Raw genomic sequence first — 27,116 nt, forward strand, 5'->3', positions numbered from 1 at the left:
TGATCGTGTAAACTGCAACAAAATAATGAGATACGTCGATATTACCGAAAAGAAACTCAACATCGTCGACGTTTTGATGAACACGAAATTACCACACTTGAACCCAAACTCGACGCAACTCTTGACCCGAAGCCGCAACAATTTAAAGTATTTCTCATGTTCCACAACCAACCTTAAAGCGTCCCTCGAATACGCAAGTTCCCTCAGCCAAGCTATTTTAAACGACTTTGAAGCATCGTAAACAGACCCCATTTCGGGAAAAACGCGGCAAAATATGAAAATCACTGCTATAAAGAGAAAAACATAGCCTAACAGTCCCAGCGGGGAGGTTGAATTCCAGTAATGAATTGGCAGAAATGCGACAATGCAACACAACACGGAGTAACCCCCCATTTGCAGTGCTATCAACCATGCATATATTTTATTCGCTCCATCCATCAGTTCACCGAGTCTTTTATTGTATCCCAACGCGTCATCCATTTCCAGTAGAAGTTCGAATCCGGATTTGTCTTTATCGGGTGACACCATAAGAGTGAGACAGGATTCAAATATTCGGCAAATGTTCATACATCCTGCGACCAGTTGAACCGTGAAGAAGAGGTCGTAAACCATGATCGCGGCATGGAAAGCGACAGAGCATCCGAGCAGGACCCAGTTTTCAAAGTGTGACGGTAGCAGGGAGTAAAGGAAGACGGGCGACCTCGGTTCCTGCAAGTGCTTCATGCCGATGACAGCACTGGCAATGATGCTGAAGACGAAAATGTTTCTCCTGATGCGATGAAATTCACGGGTGTGTCGGACAACATAGGTTGACACATGGTTTCCATGGTTTCTGTATTTTTCTAGGGTTTTGAGAGAAAAGCGTAATCAATAAATTCAGCACCATTATCAAAAATATAGAAGCAATCATTTTCAAGACGAGTGTCTCAAAATTTTGGAAAAGTAACTTTTCACAATACAAATAAATAGTTCGGGACAGTAAAATACCGTAAATTTCTTCCTCCAACGCATTAATATCCGTCATCCAAGCACAAATCGAATCCCTGTCCTTGTAATGTTTAAGTGCCACGAGTAATCCAAGCATGGAAGTTCCACACCATGCCACTAAACTCATAATTGTTCCGAAATCCTCCTTTAAGATGACGAGGTTCCAGAACAATTGGAACGCTTGGAACAAAGAGTGCATGCAGTGGGTGAAAAGAACTAGTTTGCACAGAAGGACAAATTTTCCAGAAGGCTCGGCGTATATTTTACGGAGGGGAAGTACTCCATCGAAGCCTTTGGGGACTGGGTGGAATTCGAAAGAGCACGGAAAAACGCCCACATATTTGAGAAACTTGTAGAGTGGGACGCAAATACTGGTCCCTGTGGGTTGGGCCTGTTTTAACTTTTCCATTTTTACGAGCATTTTATAAGACAAAGTGTGATTTTTTTGCATGGATATCTTAACTCTTCCTTATCTGTAGCGTTCCGTTGTGCAAATGTTGTACATTTTTTGAATATTTCTACTACATTAGTATTTAGACACGTACATATATCTGTGTGCTTACATATTTCCAAAGAATCAGACAAATGTGTTTTATTTGACAAGATTTATTAAGCAATTCATTTCATGGATAAATGCAGTGAATTTATTATCAAGAAAACATAAGGCTGGATTTAATTCACCCTTAGGTTTCGTAGTTAACAGCGCATAGCTAATGGAAACCACCTTTGTGTTTTCATTGTATATAAATATGCATTTATGTATGTACGTATAAATACGCCATGCTACAAGAAAATCGATTCATCTATAAATCACTCATCCTTTATCTGATGTATGTATGTCCCACGTGTATTAAGATACTTACCTATATTAATCCATGTTAAAACACTAAGGATAAGTGTTGCAGTTAGCCGATTCAGAAAAAAATACCCTACATAGTTTATGTACATATGTACTTACAAGTTATGGACTAAATATGCAGATTATATATAATCAAAAAGCATTAAGGACCAGTACACATATATCTAATTGTGGTACAAGTATACTATGTAAATTGGCGTGTATGTATGTATGAAATTAAAATTCAGTTAAATGAATCGTTGTCGCAGAGGCAAAGGTAAAACATATGTACACAAACGTATTTAATTACATTACGGTATTATTTTTCTGATCGTTTCGTTAATTCTGGATGTAAAAGGTTACCCCCGCTTGGAAATTTAATCTATGTTTAAAATCTAGATCAAGTGACTTGTTGTTGTATACATATTACTGTAATATGTTATCATGGCAGAATATGAAACCTATTATACGTCCATAATTATTAGATATGCGTATTTATAATGCATCCAAAAAAAGCATCTATGTCAAAATGGCAAGGTAAAGCTCGCTAATTACTAGTATTGACCGCTGCTATGCAGCCCGCTTCTCTAGTCATTTATAGAATGTCGAGGGTTTATGAATTTGTTGAGTTTATTTGAGCACGCATAAACAGCTACAAATCTCACTAATGTAACTACTGCACCTTCATTACCTTGTGCTTCTTTAAGTTCTCTAAAATTGTTCTCTGGATATATTGACATTATAGTATCGACAACATGGCTACACGACAGCAATGGGTTATTGTGAACAAATTTTACACAGTGTTTTCTAAAGTTTCGTTCCTTCTAAGATTTCACGTGAACATTAAAGAACGCAGAATTCAGAAACTCCACGGACGAACTAGACTTAATAAATGTCATATAGCGGCCTCCAAATTAACTCCCATTCTCTCTTTCGCCATAGTTGCCACATTTTATTATCAAATGTGGGAAATAATTTTAGGAAAAGAATCAGTAGGTCATAATTTCTGGGATTATTTGCGAAAGGCGATTGTTATATACGCTGCAATGCAATGCTCTGCATTAATTTCGATGATGTGGATGATGGCATTTCATCCAAGGGTTCTCATAAATGCCATAAATCCGTTGGGGGCCATGGCCAAAATGGTTGAAGGTAATTGCTCAAAACCTCATGCAAAATTTGTCCTTGTGCCAAAAATATTTAAAAGAGAATATAATATTTCAGTAATTTTAGCAATCTCAGGTGACCATATAAAGAATGAAACCGTGCACTACTGGAGTACCCTGCTCGCCGAAATTGTCCTCGTCTTTCCAACCGCATTTATTCCTTTGGGGGTTATTGTCGGTGTAATTCTAGATATCGACCCTACTCGAAAATTTTGCGAACTTTCCCTGCCAAATATTGTACTAGATCATCCATGGGGTTTCGTAGTCTTGTGCATATGGAGATGTATCGTGCTATGCTGCACAGAATACCAATTCTTAGCCGTTGGACATGCGTCAGTTATATTTTTGACAATTCCGCAGCACCAAGTTTGCAAATATATTGACCTCCTAGATGCATCGATTAAAAGGGTAAAGATTACGCAAGTTAAGTCTGACCCTAGACGTAAATTGGCACTTGGACACGCCAAGATGCGATTTTACAGACAATTGCAAATCTATTTTCTCCGTGTAGACATGACGTTGAGTCAACCGGTAGTAGGACCTGGCTTATTTTTCGCCTTACTTTCACAAATTGTTGGAAATTTCTATATCGTCCGACTCTTTGGTAAAATACCGTTGTTGATTCACATTCTTGCATGTGCTTATGTGACAACCATGGCAATCATGATTACGGTCATGTTGCAATTAGCAAATGAATCGTCTCGCGTGTCAACATTGTTTTTGGGAAATATGAGAAAGGAACTGATGTCAAAATACTCGCTAAAGATATTGCGATCCATTCAACCGTTAACTGTTGGTATTGGAAACTTAACCAAAGTTCATGCAAATACTAACTTGATCATTTTAAAGATTGTGGCGGATTACACGTTCACGTTACTTCTTGCGTTTTAAAATCTTGGGCACAGTTAGTTGCTCGGATCTTGTAAAATTTGTGAATACTGAAATTGCTTTTGAATGCAAGATATGTAATTTTCATGGACAGGTTGAGAAAGCAAAATATGCATTCATTAAAGAATTTGTGTGTACATATGTGCATAGGTAGGAAAAATTGTTTACTATTTATTTTTAAAAAAATATGATTTAAGCACTTTAAAGTTCCAGTCTTAATTATGCATAATTGTTACTTAAAATTAAGTAAAATGTGTTTTTAAATGTATCTTATATTTAAAATATATATTTTAAATTATAACAAGGAATAGAAGTTGTGCACAGCTTCCCAAATTCGACAAAATCCGGTTTAAATAAATATAACGTCCGTAGCTGATTTTTTACTACGGTGTAGGTCACGAAACCTTGCCCCCACCTCTGGGAATATGCTTGTCTTCAGCTTGGAATTGTGTGAAATCAAATACAATCACGTCGAACAATTCCGTTTTACGCTCAACCTGTAATAAAATTGAGAATCATAAAATGTTACATATGTACAACCCGCAATTGAGCTTTTTCTAAATAAATCCGCTACCTGTCTACTTATCGGATCCCCAAATTTGCAATACGTTGCAAAGTGTTCACAATTATTTCTAAACAGGTGGAACTCAAACATATGTCCCAAAAATGATTCCGCCATGGCAACAACGTCACTCCTCTTCTTTGCTTTGACGCCTTTCCTCTCAACCCACTCTTCCAAATTATTTACGCGACACATATCCAAATATTTTTCAAATGCACAAATTTGTGCCAAATTTTCCCTCACGATTTTATAGTTCCAAATTGTTCGCTCCCCGACATGGATGCAGTCTCCGTCACCCACGTAAACCGCCCAGTGTCTGTAGAAACCTGAGCTTCTCTTGATTTCGATCAGGTCACCGGGCACAGCAACTTTTGCAACGTCCTCGTAATGCTGATAACCCCAGGGATTGAGGTCACAAAAGTAGTCTTCGACGCTTTGACGTCGTTCCGCATCCTCCTCATCGACGGATGACCACAGCGGTTTGTCATACTTGACGACACTCATCAGCATTTGGCGTCGTTGGCTGGGATGCTTTGGATATCGCAGGTCAAATTTTTCAACCTGCGTTAAATCATGGATCATTTCATCACTCATGTTTCTTAACTTGGCGTTGTTTACAGTGGCGAGTTTTCCCAAGTTGTTGACACGACATGGAGATTCGGAAAAGTTGAAAATATCGGTGAATTTATCCACGGAAAATTTTACTTTGTCTGAAAAATCCTCTTCAATTAAGTGCAGGACAAAGTCATCTCGAATAAATAAAACCCAATTGTTGTTGTGTGGTCGTCTCAATTTGTCTTGAATTTCGATCAAGTCGCCAAATTTTACTAGTTTTAATAACAATTCGGGATTGTGAAATGTGTGATTTTCAGAAAAATCTGTTAATCCTTCCATTTCTGATATGTTTGCTGTAGCGTTAATTACTGTTCATATTTCGCTTTATGTACGTACTTATATATGTACTTATATATGTACGTGCAAGTCACTAACAATTTGTCAATACAACACCTCCGGCGATCACTTGCGGAGACAATGATATTGCAAAATCATTACCATGCCCAACAAATTATGTATTTATTTACATAACTGTTGAACTTTGTCCAACCACTGGGTTATTTTTACTTTTACTTATTTCCCAGCTGAAAAAAACCGTTAATGCGTTGTCGTTTGAATGTGACTGGTTTGCTTGAGTGGTGTGGTTATGGTTGAACAAGGCGTACACGTCGTGGAAAAGTAGAAATTATATAAATCAATGAATGAAATCCACTCTAACTTGTCTGATTGATATTTGTAGTAAGTATGCACTCGAATTCATCAGAGTCTGATGATAAGACTCTTCAAATCGAATACAATGTATATGAAATGCATATTAGATATGTATATTATGCATAACAAACCAGTCTTTTGGGTATGTTTTGTAAATAAATTGATGTGTACATACACACCTCCGTATCGCGAGATAATATAGTCAATGAGTTGTATTGATGCGTACATAATACGCATATGCATGGATGCATTTATATACTACCAAGCTTAACATGCATAGTATTAAAACATTAAGTGATTGACACTGATTATAATTATTATGTACTTTTTGTCCGAATTTCTGCTCCGTCATACACAATCTAACCAAAACATTCAAAGTCATCTCAAGTACATGCCTATCCCCCCCACCATAGGCTGTTATTATTCACAAGTGTGTGTATATATATATAGTCAGTCGGACATATAGTTAAGATATCATACATATAGTATACATGTGGTCATGGTATCTACATCTGTACATGTAGACGCCATGATCAAACATTGCATATTTATAAAATACTGGATTTCTTCATTCTTGTGAGAAATAAGAGGATGGTCGATAGTTTTCGAAAATTACATGAAAGCCATCTGTACCACTACTGCATGTTAGTAATTCTGTATATTATAAGCTGGAAATGTTTGTCTGCAACGGAAGTGAAAGTAATTTTCCGTGACGGAAGTAAAAATGGAGAAAGTTTCACTTCCCTCGCCAACAGGCATTTCTAGCTAATTATATAGAAAAAAATCATTCGCAGGAATTTTAAACAATCCGACTTAATTTTCACGAAAATCAAATAAGCTCTCGCCCGGAGGGAGACGGGCTTATACACTTGTTCTGTATATTGAAGTACTAACACAATATTTCAAATATTGTATTATAAAATTGAATAAGTCAAATTACAAATGCAATTGTGGAGAGAAACTGCGCATATGAATATATTGTTCTAAATATATATTTACTATAAGCGAAGTAAATATGCACTTTTACTTGCATGTAATAAAATTTCACAGAGTAAAAGAAGTTTACTAACGATGATAACGCGTCGTGAATATTCTCACTACAAATTTTTGCAAAGTGATTTTTAGCCATTGAGAGAAAAAAAGTATGAAAAGTGCATTTTCCCATGTACATAAGGGATACCATGTGACTGAAGTAATTTTTTAATTAAATGCCACCTTTAATATGCCGAGATAAGTAGAAGAATAATAATTTTCATGGAAATCTGTTGTATGCAATGGAGAGAAAGTTCGTATGTACATACATCACGCGATGAGAAATGTAGCTTTGTATCCATATATAACTGATCGTGTGTATAGTACATACATAAGTATTTAATCCTCGCTTTGTACATGATGTATGTATGTATGTAAATGACGAAGGAGCACAAATGTACACATAATGCTGCTAAAAAATGTACCTTGTCAGATCAGTTAAATATATGTACATATACATATTCCACATCGCAGCTGATTCATCTGCAATGCAATCTGTCCATGATTTTACCAATAATTGCATTACATAATCTTATTCGTTAAACAAATTAAAGTATTACATAAATTACGCAAGAAATACATTTCTAAAATGGACAATCAACCCGTGGTACAAATTTCTGCAAAGTTCAAAGCAGCTATACAAACTTTTAGCTTACAAGACTTAAAGGTTCATATAATTACACAAACAATTCGATTATTGTACAAATGTATAAATATGTAGAAACGTTACAATTTGTAAATTTTCTCAAATTCTCAAAGTCCCTGCTGGAATCATACCTGCATTTTATCAAGGATGAATCTAACGTAAGTTGCTTCGATTATTACTTACAACTAGAAACTGCAACTAAAAATATATTTCCAGTGGTTTTACGACGAATCTAGTCCCCAAAACGGCGGCCCCCTACATTGGGTACTTGCGTCCCAAGAAACACGACGTCCTAACACCTTCGTTGTGAAGGAAATGCTCACCATCCTCTTGGAGAAAGGCTGTCCCACCGATTTCAGAGACCTTTACGGGTCAACTCCCCTCCACTCCGCGGTCACGAAAGGCTCCTTACCACTCGTCGTTACTCTCTTAAGTCACATGGCCGACCCGAATTTAACCACCCACCGAAAAAAGACGACCCCTCTTCACCTCGTGGCACGGTCAAATGACAGCTCTCTGGACATCTTAAAAGCTCTCATCGTCTTCAATGCCGACCTAAATCTGCGGGATGCTAAGGGAATGAGTGCGCTTCATTTGTTAGGAGAAAATACTGCACCCTGGGCAAGGGAGGGCATCGCAGTAATGCATGCTGTCAAAGCAGCTCGGTATGTAGAATGTGTGCTAATTCTGACCAAATTTTGGTGTCGGATTCAGACTAATGTATCTCTTTGTACTTGTTCTTAAGATGTCCGGAATTTAATCCCGCTCTCTGCTCAAGGGATTGCAAATATGAAGAACCTGACGAAAATGACGAAGCTGGGGACAACGTTGCCAATAATTTAGTAAAAATGCTGAAATGTGACAGGTATTTATGTACTTGCATAAATGTAAAGTTTCGTAAGTTTTAATATCAAATTTTGACTTAGGAAGTCAACCGGAAAAAGAAAGTATCATTTGTTATGCCTGGACGGGGGTGGAATACGAGGCGTTGTACTCACGCAGATGCTCACATGTTTCGAAAAGGTGTTTTAAGTTGGAACAATTATTTTGTCTCAGTTCTTTACCACAATTTAACTCCAGATCATGAACCAAACTACGCAAGAGTACTTTAACTGCATCGCTGGAACGAGTACCGGTGGCATCCTGGGTTTGGGTTTAGCGTCGGGAAAGTCTGTGATGGAATGCCAGGGTCTGTATTTCCAACTGAAGGACAGTGTTTTTAAGGGAGCGAAAGCCTACGGAGTCACCCCACTGGAAAACTTTCTTAAGAAAATGTTTGGGGAAAATAGAAGACTTGATAGTTTGACCGGAATGAGGTGCAAGTGCAAATAATACATTTTGCGACAAAATGCAGTATGTACTTAATATGTATGTGCTCACCGAGCATCTCTCATTCAGAGTAATGGTGACAGCAACGAATGTCACTCAACTGCCCCCAGAACTTCATCTCTTTCGAAATTATCCTACCACCGGACAAACAGACGCGTACGAGGAGACCGATGAAGATACGCTTATCTGGAAAGCGGCCAAGTTAACGGGCGCAGCCCCATTTTACTTTCAGATGGAACACCATTCGTTAGTTGATGGAGGTTTTGTCGCTAATAATCCGACGCTGGATGCATTAGCAGAATTGTCACGGTGTCAACGAAATTTATTCGAAGATGACCATGATTTGGTAAAAGTTATAACATTCTATGTAAATACATATAATATTTATACATAGACCATAATTTTTAAAAAATTCCATGAAAATGAAACAGCTCCCTACTGTCGTCGTGTCACTGGGAACCTCAATTTGTTTGACAGATTGTGGGAGCCAAGGGTTGGGCTTGAACCCTTCGGTATGGAACTTCTTTACTGATCCAATCGGTTTAATAACGAAAGTTCCAGGGTTTTCGAAACTACTATTGGAGCAGGTTTGGGAATATAATATTTGTGCATATTTAGCTTAAATCCTACAATAAATTCTCTATAATCTGGATTAGGTTACGGCCTCTAATGGGCCAATCATTCAGAGAGGTATGGAAATGTGCAATCTTATCGGGTCAAATTACATACGATTAAATCCACAAGTTTCGACCTTGATTGAGTTGGACGAGACTGATGATGCCAAATTAATCAATTTAATATTTGAGACAAGGGTGTACACTTTGAGCATTGCAGACCAATTGAGAACGATTTGCAGCTAATCAAAGACGTATAAGTGAACAAATTATGTTTCGAAACAAATGCATATGTTAAGTGATTAAATGTAAATATGTGATGTCAATCCTTAAACATTTCGTATTAAGTTGTAATACTTAAGTTTTCATTAATTTTTGTCCATGATAGTTTTGAATTTCGACTAAAGAAAAAATATAGGATAGGATATTTTATATTTTTCATAATTCAATTGTTATTTAATAAATCAATTATAAATTATAATCATGTCGGACGTAACTATTCAGGTACTTTAGAATCTCAAGTTTACATAATTAAGCGTCCAACTGCACGTTTCTTGGTATCTTCATAACAGAATTTTTAGAAAGTTCACAGTAATTGTGCAGAATAAGTGAATATTTAAATATGCAAAAATGTTTGCAAACTTTTGCTAAAAATAAAGCCACATTTAAATTTTTAATTGCAGCTAATAATTAATATCCTCCTTAAAGTTTGTCCTCTTCTTTCTCAACTCCAACAATCTCTTGACCACCGGCAGCATCAAGTGCATCAAGTGCAACGTCCAACTCCTTCGTGTAAAAGGCAACCACAATGACGGAGATACACCGAAAGATAAAATTTCCCCAGGTCACGAACTGCTGTTCCGCTCTGTCAACGCGAACAAGTATGGCGAGCAGGAACACTAAGAATATTGTTATCATGATCCGATAACATCTCGTCTTCTTCATTGCATCAACGGGTTCAACGCCCTAAAAATGGAGTCCATTTTATTATTTTTAATTAATTTCACGAAATTTATAAAAAAATCTTTTGAAATATCATCTCCCTACACATGTACCTCGCTCGTGGCGCCCAGAAATCTCGCCGCTGCCAAAATAGTAATCAATTCCACGAAGATGACAACTCCGTAAAATATCTGCTGCTTGGTTACTGAAAACAATTACATTTTTTGTGTCAGCTAATTTGAACTGCATTTATGAAATATGTACCTTCATCACTCTCCACTCTTTCCCAAAGGATATCCAAATCCCTTGTTGAAGGGTCCTTCGCACGCCGCTCCGCAATCTCACGTTTCATATCCTCGTCTCCATACAAGCTTAGACAAATCACTGCCAAAACGGTCACCAATAGGGAGAAAGTGCTCAATATCTTAAAAAAACAATGTAAGCATATCTTCCGTAGTATTATGTACCTATTTATGTACCATGATAGCAATGTACAATTCGATATGAAACCTTACCAAATCAACTATAGCAACAATTTTGGAGGGTTTCCTCCACTTGGAAGGAGCCAGTGGCATTTTTAATGCACCCCAAATACGAGAAATACTGAGATTTGTTACAATTTTACATGTTAATCTCGCAGTTTTCGTCTTTCTCTCTGCTGCAGCTGCATTTATTTTTATTGATCTCGGCATGTATATAGCGTCCCATAACAAAGATGCAGTCGCATTACCACATTTCACTTTCTCCTCGCTGTAGAAATCGCATATCATGGTAATAAAGCCATTGCTATACCCGGGGCGTCTGGAAGTCGGGCAGTCGGTTTCATGGCTTTTACTCAGCTCGCTACTTTCTCCGCATTGTGAGAGAAAGCCTCTGACCGCCAGGGATATTGATCTATCGACAGATGCATAATTCTAAAAATTTTCGTACTTAGCTGAAGTTTTACATTGTTTAAAGAATTTCTACATAAATTAAAATCACATTTCGCAACACGCAACGCGCAGAAAACTGAAACTTGACAAGTTTTCATGCAAGTTTGTATTTGCAAAGGACTTACACGACAAGCTAAATTCACTTGCATATGTAGAATTATATGGATGCATGGAAATCTGCAAATATGCATAAAGTAAATATTTGTTACATAGGTAGGATGTCGGTTAGCTGGATCACAAAAACAACTCGACTGGGATGCAGTTTCATCTTCTATATAGTTACTAAACTATGTTATGTTTAACAAATCACAGATATGTACGTATGTATCTTACATAATGTAAGTATTACTGAGGATGCTTTTAGCAGGACGATTCCAATCATACATATGTATGTAACTTCGCTCTCAATTTTCTATATTCATTTCACGAAATCGTACAAGTTTTCAATACATAAGAACGTAAGCGTCGATAAATACAAAAGTATTGTTTTGGGTTTTGATTAAGTAATTATTAACCCATATTTTATTCGCTGTAGTATTATTAATTTGTTAAGGACGATCTATAATCAAATAGAATATCATCATCCCCCATCGGAATCCACAACACTTGGAAACGAAAAGTATACTTCTACATGAATCTGTCCTTAAGTAGGAAACTCCTAACTTTTTCATTTCTATTTAAGGTGATAAATAATCATGCCTGATCAAGGAGGAACAGGAGGACTTATTGCACTTGCAATAGTTCTCGTCGTCAGTATTTTTACTGTTATATTTACTGGGACACGGGATGAAAACGCAGGATATGAAAATAATCAACGAAGACGTCGGGACTAATTCAAATTACTAGCCTTATTCATTTTGACGAGTCAATCAATTTGTCAGACGCCGCCCAAAATTTTTTCATCGATCGGTTACATACGTAAATATGTGGTATAAGAAGTTGTTATGGATTTATTCATGAATTTTTTCTGCTCAATAAATTACGTGAATACGTTTTCCATTAAATAAAATAGCCTGGTTATATAACATTCATTCCTTTCCTATCTTGCATGTAGAAAAGTTGTCCATATTGTTAGCACAAAAGACCATGTGCATATGAACATACTTCAGTACTGTGTATATACATACGTATATGTACATACTTACATCACATCTTCTAATACTGCACATTATACCCAGCGAAAGTTTACCATCGACCAAATGCAAATCAGACACTAAAACAAACTGAAAACATCCAAATCCCATGGAAAACGTTTACAATTAGCAATTATTAATTCGCAAGTGATACTCCATTCAGTGCAATTCCATGTAGAAAAGCTCGTATGAAAAAGTGAGAAAAGTACATAATTAATGGAAAAGAGGCGAAAATGTAACAGGTGGGTGAATTATTCATAAAAATGGGAGCAAAACTTTTGTAGCATTAAAACTAAATTAATCGTCAATTTGTTTCACAGCACGTCTTACTTGTCATCACGACAAAATCTAGGTGCTACTGATATGGATTGCAAACCGAGCACATCTGCAGCAGCCGGAAAGACAATGGACACTTTCTCCAGCCAATTGACACCATACACTCAGCGCTTTGACGACTTGGAACTAATTTTATGTCCTCAATCATGTTCCTCATGGACGGAATCTTTTTTGATTGGAATTTTTCAAAAACTATCTCGTGCATATGGAGATGATGACGTTTTGGACGTTTCGCATTTTCAGAAACTGTACAAATTATCGGATTCTGACATAAGTGAATTGGTCCAGAGTGCCGATAATTTCCTGACCACTAATAACGGCTCATCATTTCCTACTGTAATTAGTAAAATTTGTGGAACTACTCCTCCAATCAGAATCTACATCAAAACCGTGACTGAGGAAGTAATTTAAAATTAAATTCAGCACTTAACCTTTGATTTATATTCTATTTATATTTAATTTGATATTTATTTTTAGGGATTCCACATCCCGAAGGAAGTCGACAACCCAGGCGCCACGATTTTGACCAAGATAACCATCCTAGATAAAACTATCTATCGCCTCCTAATCCACAAAAGGGAAACTTTCTCTAGCGAACAATCTTACGTGGACGATCTTCTCACAAGGCTGGAAAACAAAGGATTAGAAATCCAGAGCTATTATGAAAATCATGTCAGCCATCTCACCGTTTCCGAGCTTAAAGAATTCCAGTCTAAAATGTGGCACAAGTTGGAACAAGATTCGAACAACGAACCAATTACCACCGTGATTATGAACTTAATTATCTCCCTTGACAATCAAGCGCTTCAAGAGTCAATAAAGATGCTCAAAATCCTGTCCCAATACGAAAGCCAAGGTGACTTTCGTGACCTTGTAGCAGCTCGAGTATCAGAACATTTCTCAGGAATAATTTCCAAGGCTGTGATGGACAGAAGCATTCTACTACTGCATAATTTAGCCAAAGAGAAGCATAACCTGGCCGAGCTGAGGGAATTTTGTTGCACAGAAATTGATCGGCTTGAAAACCAAGGCGGTCAAGAAGATCAATTACTCTGGCAGCGCTTAACATTGAAACTGATTGACTTTAAGCCAAGACTGAAACACGTCATCTACCAAGATAAGACACGTGATAAGATTTTATCCATCTGTGATAAGCTACGTCATCGAGACACAATTCAAACAGGAGTTGACCAACTTCTCGTGATATCGGAAATTAGAGACTCTCAACTTTCTACAAGCTTAAAGGATTCACTTTCAGAGCATGATTTGTACACTATTATTGAAATACTTGAAACCCAAGCCAACCGATTAGTAATTAACAGCCACCCAGAATCAGGCATCCTAAAAATTACCGCGACATGGTTATCGCTCTGCAACGTGGTGACCATTGTCAACAATTATTTGCAAAATAGTTCCAACCCAAAGCTGCACCGGGTTGAGGTATACGTGACAAAGGAGACGCATTTTAACGTAGATTTACCCAAGAAAGTTTTCAATGGGGTCAATCTGATTATTTGCACGAATACTTTGTCCCTCATCGGAAATCAAATTACAATCGACACTTCCGGAAAGGATGGGCTTGTTCCGACACAGGAATTTCAAAAACTTCGACCCGGAAGGGATGGAAGTCCTGGAGCCGACGGAAATCCGGGAGATAATGCAGGCAGCGTTTTCATTCAGTGCGAAAGTGCTGAAGCTGAAGTTGACTTTGTACTCTACATCCATGCAAAAGGTGGTTATTGCAAAATTAATGAAATTATTTGCAACTCGATTTTAGATAATTTATTCATTATTTAAAAAATTGTGAACTTGAATTTTGCCTTTTTTGTAGGTGGGAATGGCTCTGACGGTCTTCATGGTCAAGATGGTATGCCTGGTACGAAGGGTAAAAATGGTGTCGACGGAAATCCCAGCACCGCAAAAGCTCCCGAATGGAGGGAAGTGGAATCCGGGACGCCTGGTGAGAGGGGAATGAAGGGAGGAGATGGCGGCGATGGGGGCCTCGCAGGCGCAGGTGCGTTGATTATCATAAATCAATGATGGGGTTTGTCTAAATATCTTAAATAAATGTACATCATGATCTGTGGCGCAGGTGGAAAAGGTGGCGAGATTACTTTGAAAGGACTTGACAATATCAGAGTGATATGTGACAGCAAAGATGAGAAAAATGGTAAAGATGGCATTCCAGGAGAAGGTATGACAAGAGTTAAAGATTCGACAAGGTATTGACCACCATAAAAAATTAACAAAACATTGTAAACATAGCTGGTCGTGGTGGTGCTGGCGGTGACGGCGGCGCTGTAGATGGTGCTGAAGCTTGGCACTTTCTCAAGGCACCAGAACCAACTATGGCCATATTTCGATTTGGTGTAGGCCGAAAGCCTATCCTACAATTAGGAGAGTTAAGATTGTTCAAAGTTTTTAACGTTGTCTCAAAAGTGGCAAGAATATTCGGCACCAGTGACGGGCGACTGCTTGGATATGACGTCGAAGTGAAACGGTCCCTTCAGGAAATAAAAGCATATCAACACGGTCCTGGTGACAAAGGGAAGGATGGAAGAAAAATAAAGCAGAAAGTTCAACAATCTGAAAATATCGATAAAAAAGTCAACTTGAATCTAGTGAACGAAACATGGACTGCAATTTTAAAGTCAGAAAAGCAAGGCGAAACTTTGGATAGGTTTGTGTTAGAAATAAATATGCAAATAAATATTAACTATGTAAATTAAATGTATTTTCTCCTCAATAGAGAAGCCTTGCATAAAACCATTCACCAGTCAAGAAGTCAACGCGGAGTGCTGAAAACTATGCAGAAAAAAATCAAATTTGCAAACAATTATGTGGGCGAGTATTTCAATCGTGCAAAATCTGCAGTCTGCACCTCTCGAGTCGCTAATTTTTTTGGTGCACAAACTCCTGAGCATAATCAACTTGCTCAAATCCTTCCATCATCAATCTTGCATCGCGACAATGACAGTGATCAAATCTTGACAGAGTTTTGGAATCTGTTGACAATCAATCAAGATGAGACCAAGCTTATCAGCATGCGATCCTTATTACCACACTGGTGCGAAACTCTGTCATACTTGTCCACCAATCAGGATAAGCATCCCTCTGAATTCAATCAAATCAAGAACTACCTGCTACGTCCACTACTAAAAAAACTAGCTTCAAAATCAGACGATGTAAACTCCAAACCTGATGAAGCATATCAAATCCACTACGTCACGAGTGGACGACTCTGTGAAAACGTCAAATTTCTCTTACATCACAAACCAAAGACGTTAAAGCTTGTCGAATTATTGGGTGAAAATATAAACAAAATCGTAGGTCGCTTTTCTAACATTCCACATCTCTTCTCACTCCTTACACTGTGTGATAAGCCATGCAATTTGGATATTCCGATCGACTCGGAAGACTCACTTCTTCACGAATTGACCGAATTGACTTGGGACAAAAAATTATTTTTCCAAGTATTCAACAAACTTTTTACAACTTTTCGGAACGATGTGTCCAGCACGGTGATCGGATGTCAGAAAATGATCAATAGCCTAAACAATAACGATATCAACCTCACCCGCAAGGAATTTTACCTTTTAACTAGACTAGATAAAGGCGTTGAAACTAACTTAACTCTCGATAAGAAAACTTTCCTTGTCGTCATGGCAGCTAAGTGCGTCGATCTGGAACTCAAATATACATCCGGAACAACTGCGGAAAATGAAATGAAAGCATTTTATTTTCCTAAGAATAATAGTGGAAATGTTTACATAGGCGCAGGCGTTGAAGCAAATCGTCTCAATTTCATACTTCCCTTCGTAACCTGTTCAACTGAAGAATTGCAGGCGGTCAAAGATTGGGCGATTTCCAACCAGGAATTATTATCAACAAAGTCATGTTCAAGCTTGATAGCTACGACAGACACAATGTACACCGCACAAACTACTCAAGCTTTCATTACGACAATGCATGAATTCAACATGGATCCGGTATTTATTTCTAAAATTGTACAACTTGATGAAAATCCTCTCATCCAATTGAATTATATCCAAAAGAAAGAAATCTACAACGACTTGATTTCACAGTTTACCACGACAAATTATGACTTTTACGCCATCACATTTTCAAAAATACTTGCACAAATCGGAAGTGAGGCAGACGAGTGGGAACATATTACTAGCGAGGAGGAACACATTTCAGAACCAGTACCAATTATAAACCCTATGAAATTATCATTTGCACTTATGCAATGCAAGACTTCGCTTCAATCTGACCCACATTTTGCTCACAATTTTTTAGAAACCTCACAAAAGTACGCCACCATTATCAAGGATCTATTTGCCTCTCTCGAAACTTACGTTGTGAATGGTCAAATCAGCCTTATTCACCTCAGCTCATGCTACAACGAAATCATTATGGACTATGTTACGAAAGTGAAAACCAACAAGCTCCAAGATCTCGACAAATTCCAAGAAAAATTGAGTCTCGGGATTGATTGGTTTGCAAGCTCGGAAATTATGATGATTGGACAGCCCCCAATTTCAACCCTTCTCCCATCTCATCTACACGACGAGGCAATTCTACGTCAAAGAATTATTGAATACTTCAAATTTCACCTGTTTGCCCTAACACCAACTTTTTTGGAGGATACGCTCACAATTTTCAAAGTTCCTCAGCCCATGGATTCAAATCTTACAAGAAGTATTTCAATAAGCTCCATGGACAATTATGTCTACAACATGCTTAGGTTCGAGCTACAACCAAAATGTTGGGATTTCCTATTGAAATCGTTATCTGGATTGGAAGATAATGACGACATTTCTGCATTCATGGTCAAAATTCAAGAATTTTTCGCAACAAATGTCAATCAGCGAGATGTAAGAAGTGTCCTAGACTTCGTTGGAGTCGTCATTTCATCGCTTACTTTAAATTTTCAATTTTTGAATGAAAATTACATCGTGATACCAACCACAATTCAACTCTTGGAAATCTGCAGCACTCAACTTATCATCGAGTGGACAAGATACTCTGCGCAATTTGGCGTCATGGAGAACTCGAGCACTGACAACCTGAAAAATTTACACAAAATTGTCTCCGATAAGGGAACACAGTTATTGAAGCGGATTTACAAATTCAAGCAAACCATCAACTCATCATCGGAGTTGATAAATTTCTCTTTGCAACGATTGGAAAATATTGTCCGTCTCACCATTGATGGAAATGCGTATGAGAAAATGCAATTTTTGAAGGGTCACATTCTAATAAAAGTCAATAACTTTGGGCAACGGATTTCTAAAGAGTTTTCAAATTTGAAAAAGTTTATGAAAATCTTGCTAGAATCGTGGACAATTTTTAAAACATCAGTCAGTAATGAACACCAAGAACAGGAGGTGATTTTACTTTCAAAATTTCATGAAAAAATTTGGACATTTATTTCAACCTTTGATTCACATCTTACCCAAACTGAAGATAATTATTACATTGAGGAAAAAGTTGTTTCAAAATTCCGAGCCTTATTCGACGACCTTATTCCTAACTTGGAACATCAAAATTCATATGGAAATGAAGTTAATAAGTTTTTTGGTACGTTAGAACTCAACAGAAGGCATCCCACCATGAATGATTTCCGGAAATTCAATCATGTCCCAAACCAATTAGACCAGCTACGTATGGGAATCCGAATTATTATGAATCATTTTTCACTGCAAGATGTTGTCACGTCGTTGCCATGGGAACTGACAGATTCTTGGATTTCAGCAGAAAATCCTACGCCAAAATTGCTCTCATCACTTTTTGCCAACATGAAAAATCAAAGTCCAATTGAGACAGCCAGGAAGGAAGTCATAATTCTAAATTTGATATCAAAATTGGACCCTCGGGACGCCAGGATTTTCGAATTCTTTGAATTTATTCCAAAACTAGACTACAGGAAAACAGTTCTGGATCGCTTATTAAATTGGAAACCAATTACTGCATTGACACTGGACGATATCATAAATCAAATCTATCTGAAAAATTGTAACTTTTGGTGGGATATTTTCACTCAAATCTATTCCTCCTCGTTGATCGCAGCATACCAAAATGGCAAAATTTTGGAGGGGATAGTTTCAAAATTTCTGGAACAAACTGAACCAAATGTTGACCTGTGTAACATAAAATCTTTCCCGGAAGACGAGTTTCTTAACTTGTTACAATTTATCCTGAAACGCTTAATTCTGGATCCACTCACTGACCAGAATTTTGCAACAGTTTTTCCCATTTTGTCCGCCATATTACAGTGCAATCATCAAGATGAGAAATTCATCAATCAACTAACTCTTGCGTTAAACACTACATTTACCAAGGAATGGGTCCAAGTTTTACTTCAAGTAGCCTATGATTCATATTTGAAACGTCATGGACAACAAGAGGGCAAATATTTTAGCGATAACTTAACCGAATTAATAAAATGTTCCAAAGAAGAAAATTCCTTACTTCTCAACATTCTGGGACAAAAGGTTTTCGAAGAACTACAACTTGACGAGCGGAATACTTTAGTCACCCCACCAAAGCAGTTTAATCACATAATTATTTCGTTAACTTCGTACATCAAGGAAACATCTCAAGAAAATATTTCTCTGCTTGGAGAGGACATGATAAAAACTCCAATAACGCTTTGGCCCGAAGTCATTCAGAAATATGTCACCATGTCAAAATGGAAATGTGATAAAGAAACAGCCAAGATTATAACTGACCTAAAAAATAGTTATGATCCACAATTCATAGAAAATCGTCTCCTGCCATTGTTTTGCAAAGAAAGTTTGACTTCAGATGAATCTGAAGTGCTAAGAGACTTATTGAGCCAGGACGGGTCAGAACTTATCTTGTCCGAAGAAGGAGTTGGAAAAGCAACGGAAAAAATTAACACAGAATTGAAACTACGCGATGGACATCGCCTGCCTGACTCGAAAAGGATGGAAAGTATTCGAGATGGTTTTAAAAATGAAAATTCTACCAGTGAAATTGACGTGGAAACAGTGTTCAACATGATGGACATCTCTGTAAATAATGCAGACATCCGGGAAAAGTTACTAGACAATCACAAGCTTCTCGATATGTATAACCAAGTTACAGCTTTCCGGGAAACTTGTGATTCTTGGAATGAGCAACAAATTAAGAACTGGATTCGAGAAAATGGATTCACGTCAAATGCGGAACCACTTCCATCCATCACGGCTAAACTAACCGAGTGCGTCGCCGTTTTGTATCGCGGCGTCGAACTCGTCCTCACATGTGGATCTGCTCCCAACCACCCCATGACCCTCCGCCCCACACAGGTCCTAGCAATTCTAATCTATCTCGAACAAACCCTAAATCGTGGGAGGAGCATTATCGGTGAAATTCCCACCGGCGAAGGCAAATCCGTGGTGGGCGCCGTAATCGCAGTCATCCTAAGTTTGGCTGGTCTTAACACCGATGTCATCACGAGCAGCGCGGTCCTGGCGAAGGAAACATTGGATCAAGTTGCCAAACTTTATGAGCTTTTTGAAATCCGGGCAGCTCAAATTTGCATGGGGGACGTTAGAAATAATACAGCTTTGAGGTCTGCGTGTTACCAACATTGTCAAGTAATTTACTCCGACTTGGCCACTTTGCATAAAGACTTTCTCTCTTCGAAAGGGACAACGTCCATTCTCTGTGGTCGCACTGCAGACCGCGTCATTATCGATGAAGTCGACAGCCTTCTTTTGGACCGAGCCGAAAATGTGACCTACCTCGGACACACCATTCCCGACATGAGATACATGAATTCACTCTATATTCAAATTTACTTGGCAGTTCAGCGGGTGCTGAAGAAGGATGAAGAGTTTCTAACCCAGGAGGACAAATCTGCAAAAGTTAGCTCCATCATTAATGGGCAGTTGAGCCAAGGAATAATCCCGATGCCCAAATACATGACCGAGTTCGTTCGATTAGGTCTCCCCACCTGGATTTCGTTAGCCTTTCAATCCCTCAAACTTATCCTCAACGACAAATTCGTCTTCGCCAAGAGACCCCTTTACCGAGACAAGATCACCGTGATGGATAACAGCGTTGGGGTGGAGCAGCCAGATTTAACGTGGACTCATTTACACCAATTTTTACAACTTTGTCACGGTGAACGGCTGACCCAAACAATGCTAAAGGCCGACTTTATCTCAAATTTGGGCTACTTTGCACAATTTGAGAACCACTTAATCGGAATGACGGGAACTTTGGGGTCCCATGCGGAGCGTAATCTACTCCAGATTTGTTACAAATTGGAATTTTTCTCAATGCCGAGATCTTACCGGAGGAAGATTTCAATTCAAACTCCAATCCTCTGTGACACACGGGATTCTCAACTTGACGAAATCATCGCCGAAATTAAGAAATGTTTAGAAAACGACGGGAGCATTTTAGCCTTGTGTGACACTGTCCTTTTCACACTGGAATTGGGCAGCCGAGTCCAAGCAGAGTTTGGTTGGGACGAATCAATCCGAATTGTCCTGTACACGAGCTCCTATCAAGAACAGCTTTATCAAGATGAGCTCAAATGTGTCGAGAGGAGACGGATAATAATCGCGAGCAACATCGCTGCACGAGGGACGGACGTCGGTATCAGTGGCCAACTTCGGGAGATTGGTGGACTTTATTTGATCATGACAAATCTTCCCATGAGCAAAAGGACCCGAGTGCAGGGGGAGGGCAGAGTAGCGCGTGGGAAAGACCCCGGGAGTTTGCGGTACATTTTATTGAAGGAGAGTGAAGATTCTTCGCCAGACATGGTGACCCAGTTCATCCGACTTGTCGACCAGAAAAATATAGAGGACGCGACCCATCTGAATACTTTTAGACTTCACGTTCTGCAAAAGTTGCTAAAGGAGGAGAACCTTTACGAAAAATATGTCTCTTTCCGAACCCAAGTGAACGACGAATTGAGCCAAAAGTACAATCAGTTCCCAGAATTTGTCGATATTCAACTCGAATTCCTGAAAAATAGGTGGGCATTCTGGTTAGAAGAGATGGACTACAAACCTAACCTTACAGAGAAGCAGGTATTGGAACAGTTTTCAAAGTTCGAGACTGCAATATGTACTACAATTCGTACCGCGAGTCTTATGACGATTGGACTAGCTCAGGGACCCTCCGAGCTGTTAAGACTTGCCAACTATTATCAAAACGTACGGAGTGAGGAATCATATTCTCAAGCAATGACCTGTTTTCAAAGAATCATAAACGAGGATGGGCCAATTGCAGAGATGGCGCTCTACTACCAAGCAACATTACTTCTTCAGCCGAATCCCGACAAATTGCTGACCCGTCGGGTGGCTCTCCATTTATTAAAACAGTCCAAGGCTCTGATATCCCAGCGTGTAAAGGACTCTTGGAATCAGATCAAGTCAATGGAGCACGCGCAATCCTTAGAGTCCCAATCAGGCAGGGGGACTTACAGTAAAGATGACAATTTGAACAAGATCAGACAAGAAATGGAAGTTTGGTCGAGACTTGAACGATCAGTGGATTGCATGATCGGATTCGAGGTAGACTGGGAATATTTGAAGAATGCTACGATAGCAGGTGCGCACCTGGAAAATAACTCACTTAGTCCCGAAGACACCAAACGTCTTGAGCAATCCGTCTCCCAAGTATTTGATAAAATTAGACAAGAATTCAGATCAGACCAAATCTGTCCATTTAAACCTATCCGACTTAACCAAAAAGTCTGCATCGATTCGGAAGATTGCCTCGTTTTAAAGGGGTCACACAAATCGCTTCAACTTGACGAATGGCCAATATCCCTTTCATATTTACACACGGATTTCACAAAGTCATTTGCAAAATACTTGAGAACCCCATCACCAACAAATTCCTGTTCCACTTTGTCATCTCTGAACCTAACAGGTTTTTTCCACACGAAGGACACCTTATGGAATTTAATGAAACTTACTATTTTTGAATCAGAACAAGCTGTGACCGTCCCAATAATTTCTATAAATTTGGAGTCTGTGCAGAAATTTTCGACACTGCGGGAAAATTTATCGTCCCCCCGACAGAAAGAAATTATCCCCTCACTTCTCAAGTTTCTGACAGAAAATAATGGCAAAGTGTGTTCCAATACTTTATTTGAAAAATGCCAGCAATATGGATTCAGTAGAAGCGAATTCGGAGAAATTATGCCAATTCTTGGTCAAGTTGGTTACATTGAAGAAATTTCGACAAGATGTGCCATCCTCAAACCGACCGTTTTTTATAATTCCGAATCAGACAGTTATCTGGGGATACCTACAAAATTAGAAAAATTCCGTAAAATTTTAACCCCCTGGTTTTCTACCGACCTTCTCCTCTCCCAACTTGATCTCGCAGATACCGTACCTCTTGCAGAAATGGAATTGGAAATTTTCCTACTTGAAAAAAATATCTTAAAACCGGAACGATTTCAAATTCCTCTCGGTGATAATACCGAATTTCAGAAACGCCTAAAAAAATGTATTACCAGAAGCGTGCAATTGATCGGATCAGAATATTTCCCTGGAAAGGAAAACTATGCGAACACTTTGTTCCTCTCTATCCTCAAAAGTTTTGGACTACTACGAACTAAAGGGAAACTAAGGCTCAAAATGACCCCAACTATAACCACGCTTTTCGAAGCGGATTGGTACCGATTTGCCCACACCTTGGTACAATTCGACTCTTTCGGGGTGACCCATGTAATCAAGTGCAATATGACCGATTCCTGGTGGCAAAATCCAAGATATATTCAAGCTGCTGTGCCAGCCATCAATTTAACGGCGATGGGGATCACCTTTGCTGTGATAGGTGGCGGTGCTGCCATGGGTGCAGGACTTCTCGGGTTTCTCGTATCGGTTGCCGTTGCCAAAATTAATAATGAGTTGGCACTTTTCTCGGAACAATCATACTGGCATTCGGACACGTGGAAGGATGAAGAGAGATCCAAGTTCTACAAGAATTTGCTCTTAGAGAAGAGCGTTTTCATCTTGATCGACTTTTGCTTCTCTGGAAATTCCAAGTCTTCTCAAACTACCAATTCAAAAAGATCCCTTCCATTCAAGGTAGTGTCATCTCTTGCCCCAATAATGCCAGTGTTGTGGGAGGTCTTGGCATTAACGGGGACAATCATTGATAGCGATTGGATTCAAGAGAAAGTTGTGGGTCTAGCAGAGAAACTGATTGTTTCGCGGTTTATTAGTAAGCTATTTGCCGGATTGGAGTATTCCGAGGTTTGTGAGGTGGTACGATGTAACGTCATCCTGACAGAGGTTGACGTTCAAGAGTGCTACGACCTGGCGAGAGAGGATGTCCTGCAAAGTGCTGAGGTCAAGAGAACAATTTCTGCTGCAAGACACGCGACGGAACGTGGATTTCGAGAAGCTGTTGACAATCTGAAGGCCGAGTTGCCTCGATTTATGTCCAATTATCTCACCTCATTGATAGAAGGAGAGAGTACCGGGCTGCTTGCTGAAAGTGCGCATGGATTTTTGGAATCGAGGCTCAAATACAAACTGGGAGCAGTGATTGAACAAATTGATAAAGTTGGGATAGCTATTTTACGCAGAATGAAGACCTTGTTGCACGAAAGGGCAAGCAGTAGAACTCCACTCGATGAAATTAGTAAGTTTAACTTATATTGTAATCAAACAATGCAAATTTTTTAAGTATGCTAAAACTTTATGCAAATATTCCAGTGGATAGGAACGATGGAGAATTGGCGAGGTGGAGGACTTCATTCAAAGATAGTTTTGTGTCCTTCTTAAAAACTCCAATCATAGAAATATTACAGTCAACGACAGACTCATCAATTTTGGAGGATAATTCTTCCACAAAAAATTTTAGATTGTCCCAACAAGAGCTGACGCGGAATATTTATGCAGAACTGCAAAAACTGAATATGGTAAATAAGTGCATCTTTAATAATGTCGAAAACACGGAACTGCCAATTTTCTACATTATTTATTTACAGGGTCAAGAAAATGAATTGGACGAGGACAATAATTTAAATGAAAGCGAAGAAATTATGACCAGTGATGCTTGATTCATTGAAAGGAAAGATGTGATTTGAGAATTTATTATTATGTACACAAGTGTGTTAGTGCCATTTAAAAACTATAATTGCATTTGCTTATACTATACTACGTCAACTTTATTATATACGCTTAAATCTTAATACACATATTGAATCATTTATTACCTCCTAAATACGTATAAATAAATAATTTTCTAATAATATTCATCTTTATACTTCTAACCAAATATGCAAAACAACCCCCTTTTTCAATTCTAATCTGTGAATGACTGATTTGTTTATATTGTGTTGTTATTTCAAATTTTTATGTTTATGCTTGATGAAGCTGACTGGGTAATTGAAGGCTATCAATTTTCAAATAAATCACTTATATTGTCCCCGAATACCGCAGACTGACTATAAATATTAATAAATAAATCCATTTATTTAGCACAAAAGCACTAGAAAAAGTGTAGGACATATGTATGTACACATGTATATGAAAGAATAACAGAATTATGCAATTCGTTTTACGACTTTGCTTGTTCATTTTATTCCCATCTTTAATTTATGAACATGTATAAATATATGTGGATACTATTATTTGAAAATTGGCGTTTCTATGTATTTATATAAATTAAAACTAAACATGTAGGAAAATCAGTTTTGAACTTAATTAACGCTTGGAGTTATCCCATTTAACAAAAAGCGGATAATTACAACGCAACTCAGACCTGTCAAACACGAGTAAATTTGGGCATTTAAACGAATTTTTGACCCCATTCATGCAGCCGAAGAAAGTGTCACATTTCGTTGAATTCGGGTCTGCATAGATTCCATTCGGTTTATTTTTGTAGGTGAAATTGCAGACGACCAAGTGAGGAAAGTTGCACTTTAATTTAACCGGATCAAATAAGAGTTCTTTTGGACAAAGATAATCCGACCCCTTCCCAGCCAAGCAGCCAAAAAATGCTTTGCAAACATCTGGATCTGGATAGAATCCGTCCGGCTTTTTGGCACAATCCGCACTTATCGGTATGGAAGTCGTGGGTGTTGTCGGTGTGTCGGTGGTGGGTGCGGTCGTCGTCTCAGTTTCATCCTTCCGAAGCAAATCAATATAATATATGTCATCCAGCACAGTAGTGGATTCCACCAGATTTGTGGTTGTATTAAACCGTGTCAGTGCTCCTCCCAGGATGTAGATGCGATCCAATTTGGGAACAAAAATGGTCGCAGGTCGGTCAAGTATGGTCCCATTTTCTACTCCGGGAAGATTTTGTACCGAGATATTACCAACTTGACGTGTGGTATAGTCAACTTGCAAAATGCTTCCATTTGAATTAAACCCGCCAATAATGTAGCCTGCTCCTCTCTTGTCATCCGTTGCGGATGCTCGCATGAACCGCGTTATCCCGGGAAAATTTGAAAAGTATACAATCCTCGAAGTATCCGTGCTTGGATTATACTCGAGAATCGGGGCTCCTTCTAATGTGGGGGCAGCAGTATTGTTTGACGGGCGTGGTTCAGTACCAAATATGTAGGCGACTTCCCGATTTTTATCGTAAAGGGCTGTCCCCGTACTGTAAGAGATTGACAGGTCGCGCAGTGTGGTCACCGTGGCCATGCGAGGGTTAAAGCTAATAAATACAAAGACGTTTCAGAAAGCATGTGAACGGCTTCAGGATGAGGGACCTATATCTATCTCTATGTCTAAAAATAACCGATTTATTTAAAATTTATTAATGGCCACTAGTCCATTCACGTAAAATTGCTAAAATAAATTTACAATTTGGTACCATATGATCGAAAAAATCAATTTTTCTTTCAGCTAATAAAGCGAAATTGCTCTAAAAATGGCATGAAAAAATTACAGAGCAGTAAAGTTTCACATACATGCACATAAATACACATTAATTAATATTTCAAATACAGATGAAACCCACTCCGATGGTACATTGAGACTTGGGTCAAAATCTTTAAAAATATTCTTTAAGTACCTCACCTGAAGAAAGACTTCTCCAGTCTTCAGTTTATTAAATTAGTTTGGTTTGGAATTATTATTGTATGAATTTATTTTAAGTGCAGATTTTACGTGGGAATAAATGGGTACATTTACTTAAATTTATAGGAATAGAAAAAATGCTGACAAAATTGCAAATATCGGTATTTGTAAGATAGCATATACATTAGTTAATATATAAGTTTTTCCTACAGTATCTATCATGTCGACACGTGTGTCCTACTTAAACAACGACCAAGTCTACTCTATGTTTTCTCCCTCCGAGAGGATTCGAGAGATGTTTGAACAGGATTAAGGGTCAAGACGACCCAGAAAAGCTTGCCAACATTAACCCTGTCGGATATGCACACGCACGTAACATCGAATCTTTCTGGACAAATAAAATAACAAGTAGATATGATGT

General features: G+C 38.4%; 4 protein-coding genes and 1 long non-coding RNA gene across 6 annotated transcripts; 3 read left to right on the plus strand and 2 right to left on the minus strand.

Annotated features, from left to right (window-relative positions):
* Positions 1 to 4,022: 4,022 nt before the first annotated feature.
* LOC110857614 lies at positions 4,023 to 5,733 on the minus strand. 2 transcript variants are annotated; one of them, XM_035858190.1, is made up of 3 exons: positions 5,060 to 5,733; positions 4,454 to 5,002; positions 4,023 to 4,376 (listed from the first exon to the last, which is right to left on the minus strand). In XM_035858190.1, the coding sequence occupies exons 1-3, from the start codon at positions 5,333 to 5,335 to the stop codon at positions 4,275 to 4,277; spliced, it is 927 nt and encodes a 308-aa protein (XP_035714083.1). In that variant the 5' UTR covers positions 5,336 to 5,733; the 3' UTR covers positions 4,023 to 4,274. The 2 variants fall into 2 exon arrangements, with proteins under 2 accessions (XP_035714083.1, XP_021961904.1); XM_022106212.2 differs by having other exon boundaries at positions 4,454 to 5,732.
* A 1,443-nt stretch (positions 5,734 to 7,176) lies between these two features.
* LOC110857548 (85/88 kDa calcium-independent phospholipase A2) lies at positions 7,177 to 10,022 on the plus strand. Its single transcript, XM_022106135.2, has 9 exons — positions 7,177 to 7,406; positions 7,499 to 7,543; positions 7,602 to 8,050; positions 8,131 to 8,250; positions 8,312 to 8,408; positions 8,466 to 8,701; positions 8,784 to 9,060; positions 9,146 to 9,301; positions 9,371 to 10,022. The coding sequence occupies exons 1-9, from the start codon at positions 7,329 to 7,331 to the stop codon at positions 9,572 to 9,574; spliced, it is 1,662 nt and encodes a 553-aa protein (XP_021961827.1). The 5' UTR covers positions 7,177 to 7,328; the 3' UTR covers positions 9,575 to 10,022.
* On the minus strand, positions 9,998 to 11,289 carry LOC118438193. Its single transcript, XM_035858055.1, has 4 exons — positions 10,786 to 11,289; positions 10,535 to 10,694; positions 10,384 to 10,475; positions 9,998 to 10,294 (listed from the first exon to the last, which is right to left on the minus strand). Exons 1-4 carry the CDS (start codon positions 11,038 to 11,040, stop codon positions 10,031 to 10,033), a joined length of 771 nt encoding a protein of 256 aa, XP_035713948.1. The 5' UTR covers positions 11,041 to 11,289; the 3' UTR covers positions 9,998 to 10,030.
* Positions 11,290 to 11,557: 268 nt separating this feature from the next.
* On the plus strand, positions 11,558 to 12,211 carry LOC110857697. Its single transcript, XR_002548698.2, has 2 exons — positions 11,558 to 11,821; positions 11,885 to 12,211. It is a non-coding gene; the product is annotated as an uncharacterized LOC110857697 (long non-coding RNA).
* Positions 12,212 to 12,391: 180 nt separating this feature from the next.
* LOC110857687 lies at positions 12,392 to 25,223 on the plus strand. The gene is made up of 9 exons (XM_022106294.2): positions 12,392 to 12,577; positions 12,656 to 13,073; positions 13,149 to 14,403; positions 14,503 to 14,685; positions 14,764 to 14,865; positions 14,937 to 15,351; positions 15,421 to 24,302; positions 24,377 to 24,582; positions 24,652 to 25,223. Exons 1-9 carry the CDS (start codon positions 12,552 to 12,554, stop codon positions 24,721 to 24,723), a joined length of 11,559 nt encoding a protein of 3,852 aa, XP_021961986.2. The 5' UTR covers positions 12,392 to 12,551; the 3' UTR covers positions 24,724 to 25,223.
* Positions 25,224 to 27,116: the final 1,893 nt, after the last annotated feature.

This window comes from Folsomia candida, unplaced genomic scaffold, assembly GCF_002217175.1.
Source record: "Folsomia candida strain VU population unplaced genomic scaffold, ASM221717v1 Fcan01_Sc019, whole genome shotgun sequence".
Classification (NCBI taxonomy): domain Eukaryota; kingdom Metazoa; phylum Arthropoda; class Collembola; order Entomobryomorpha; family Isotomidae; genus Folsomia; species Folsomia candida.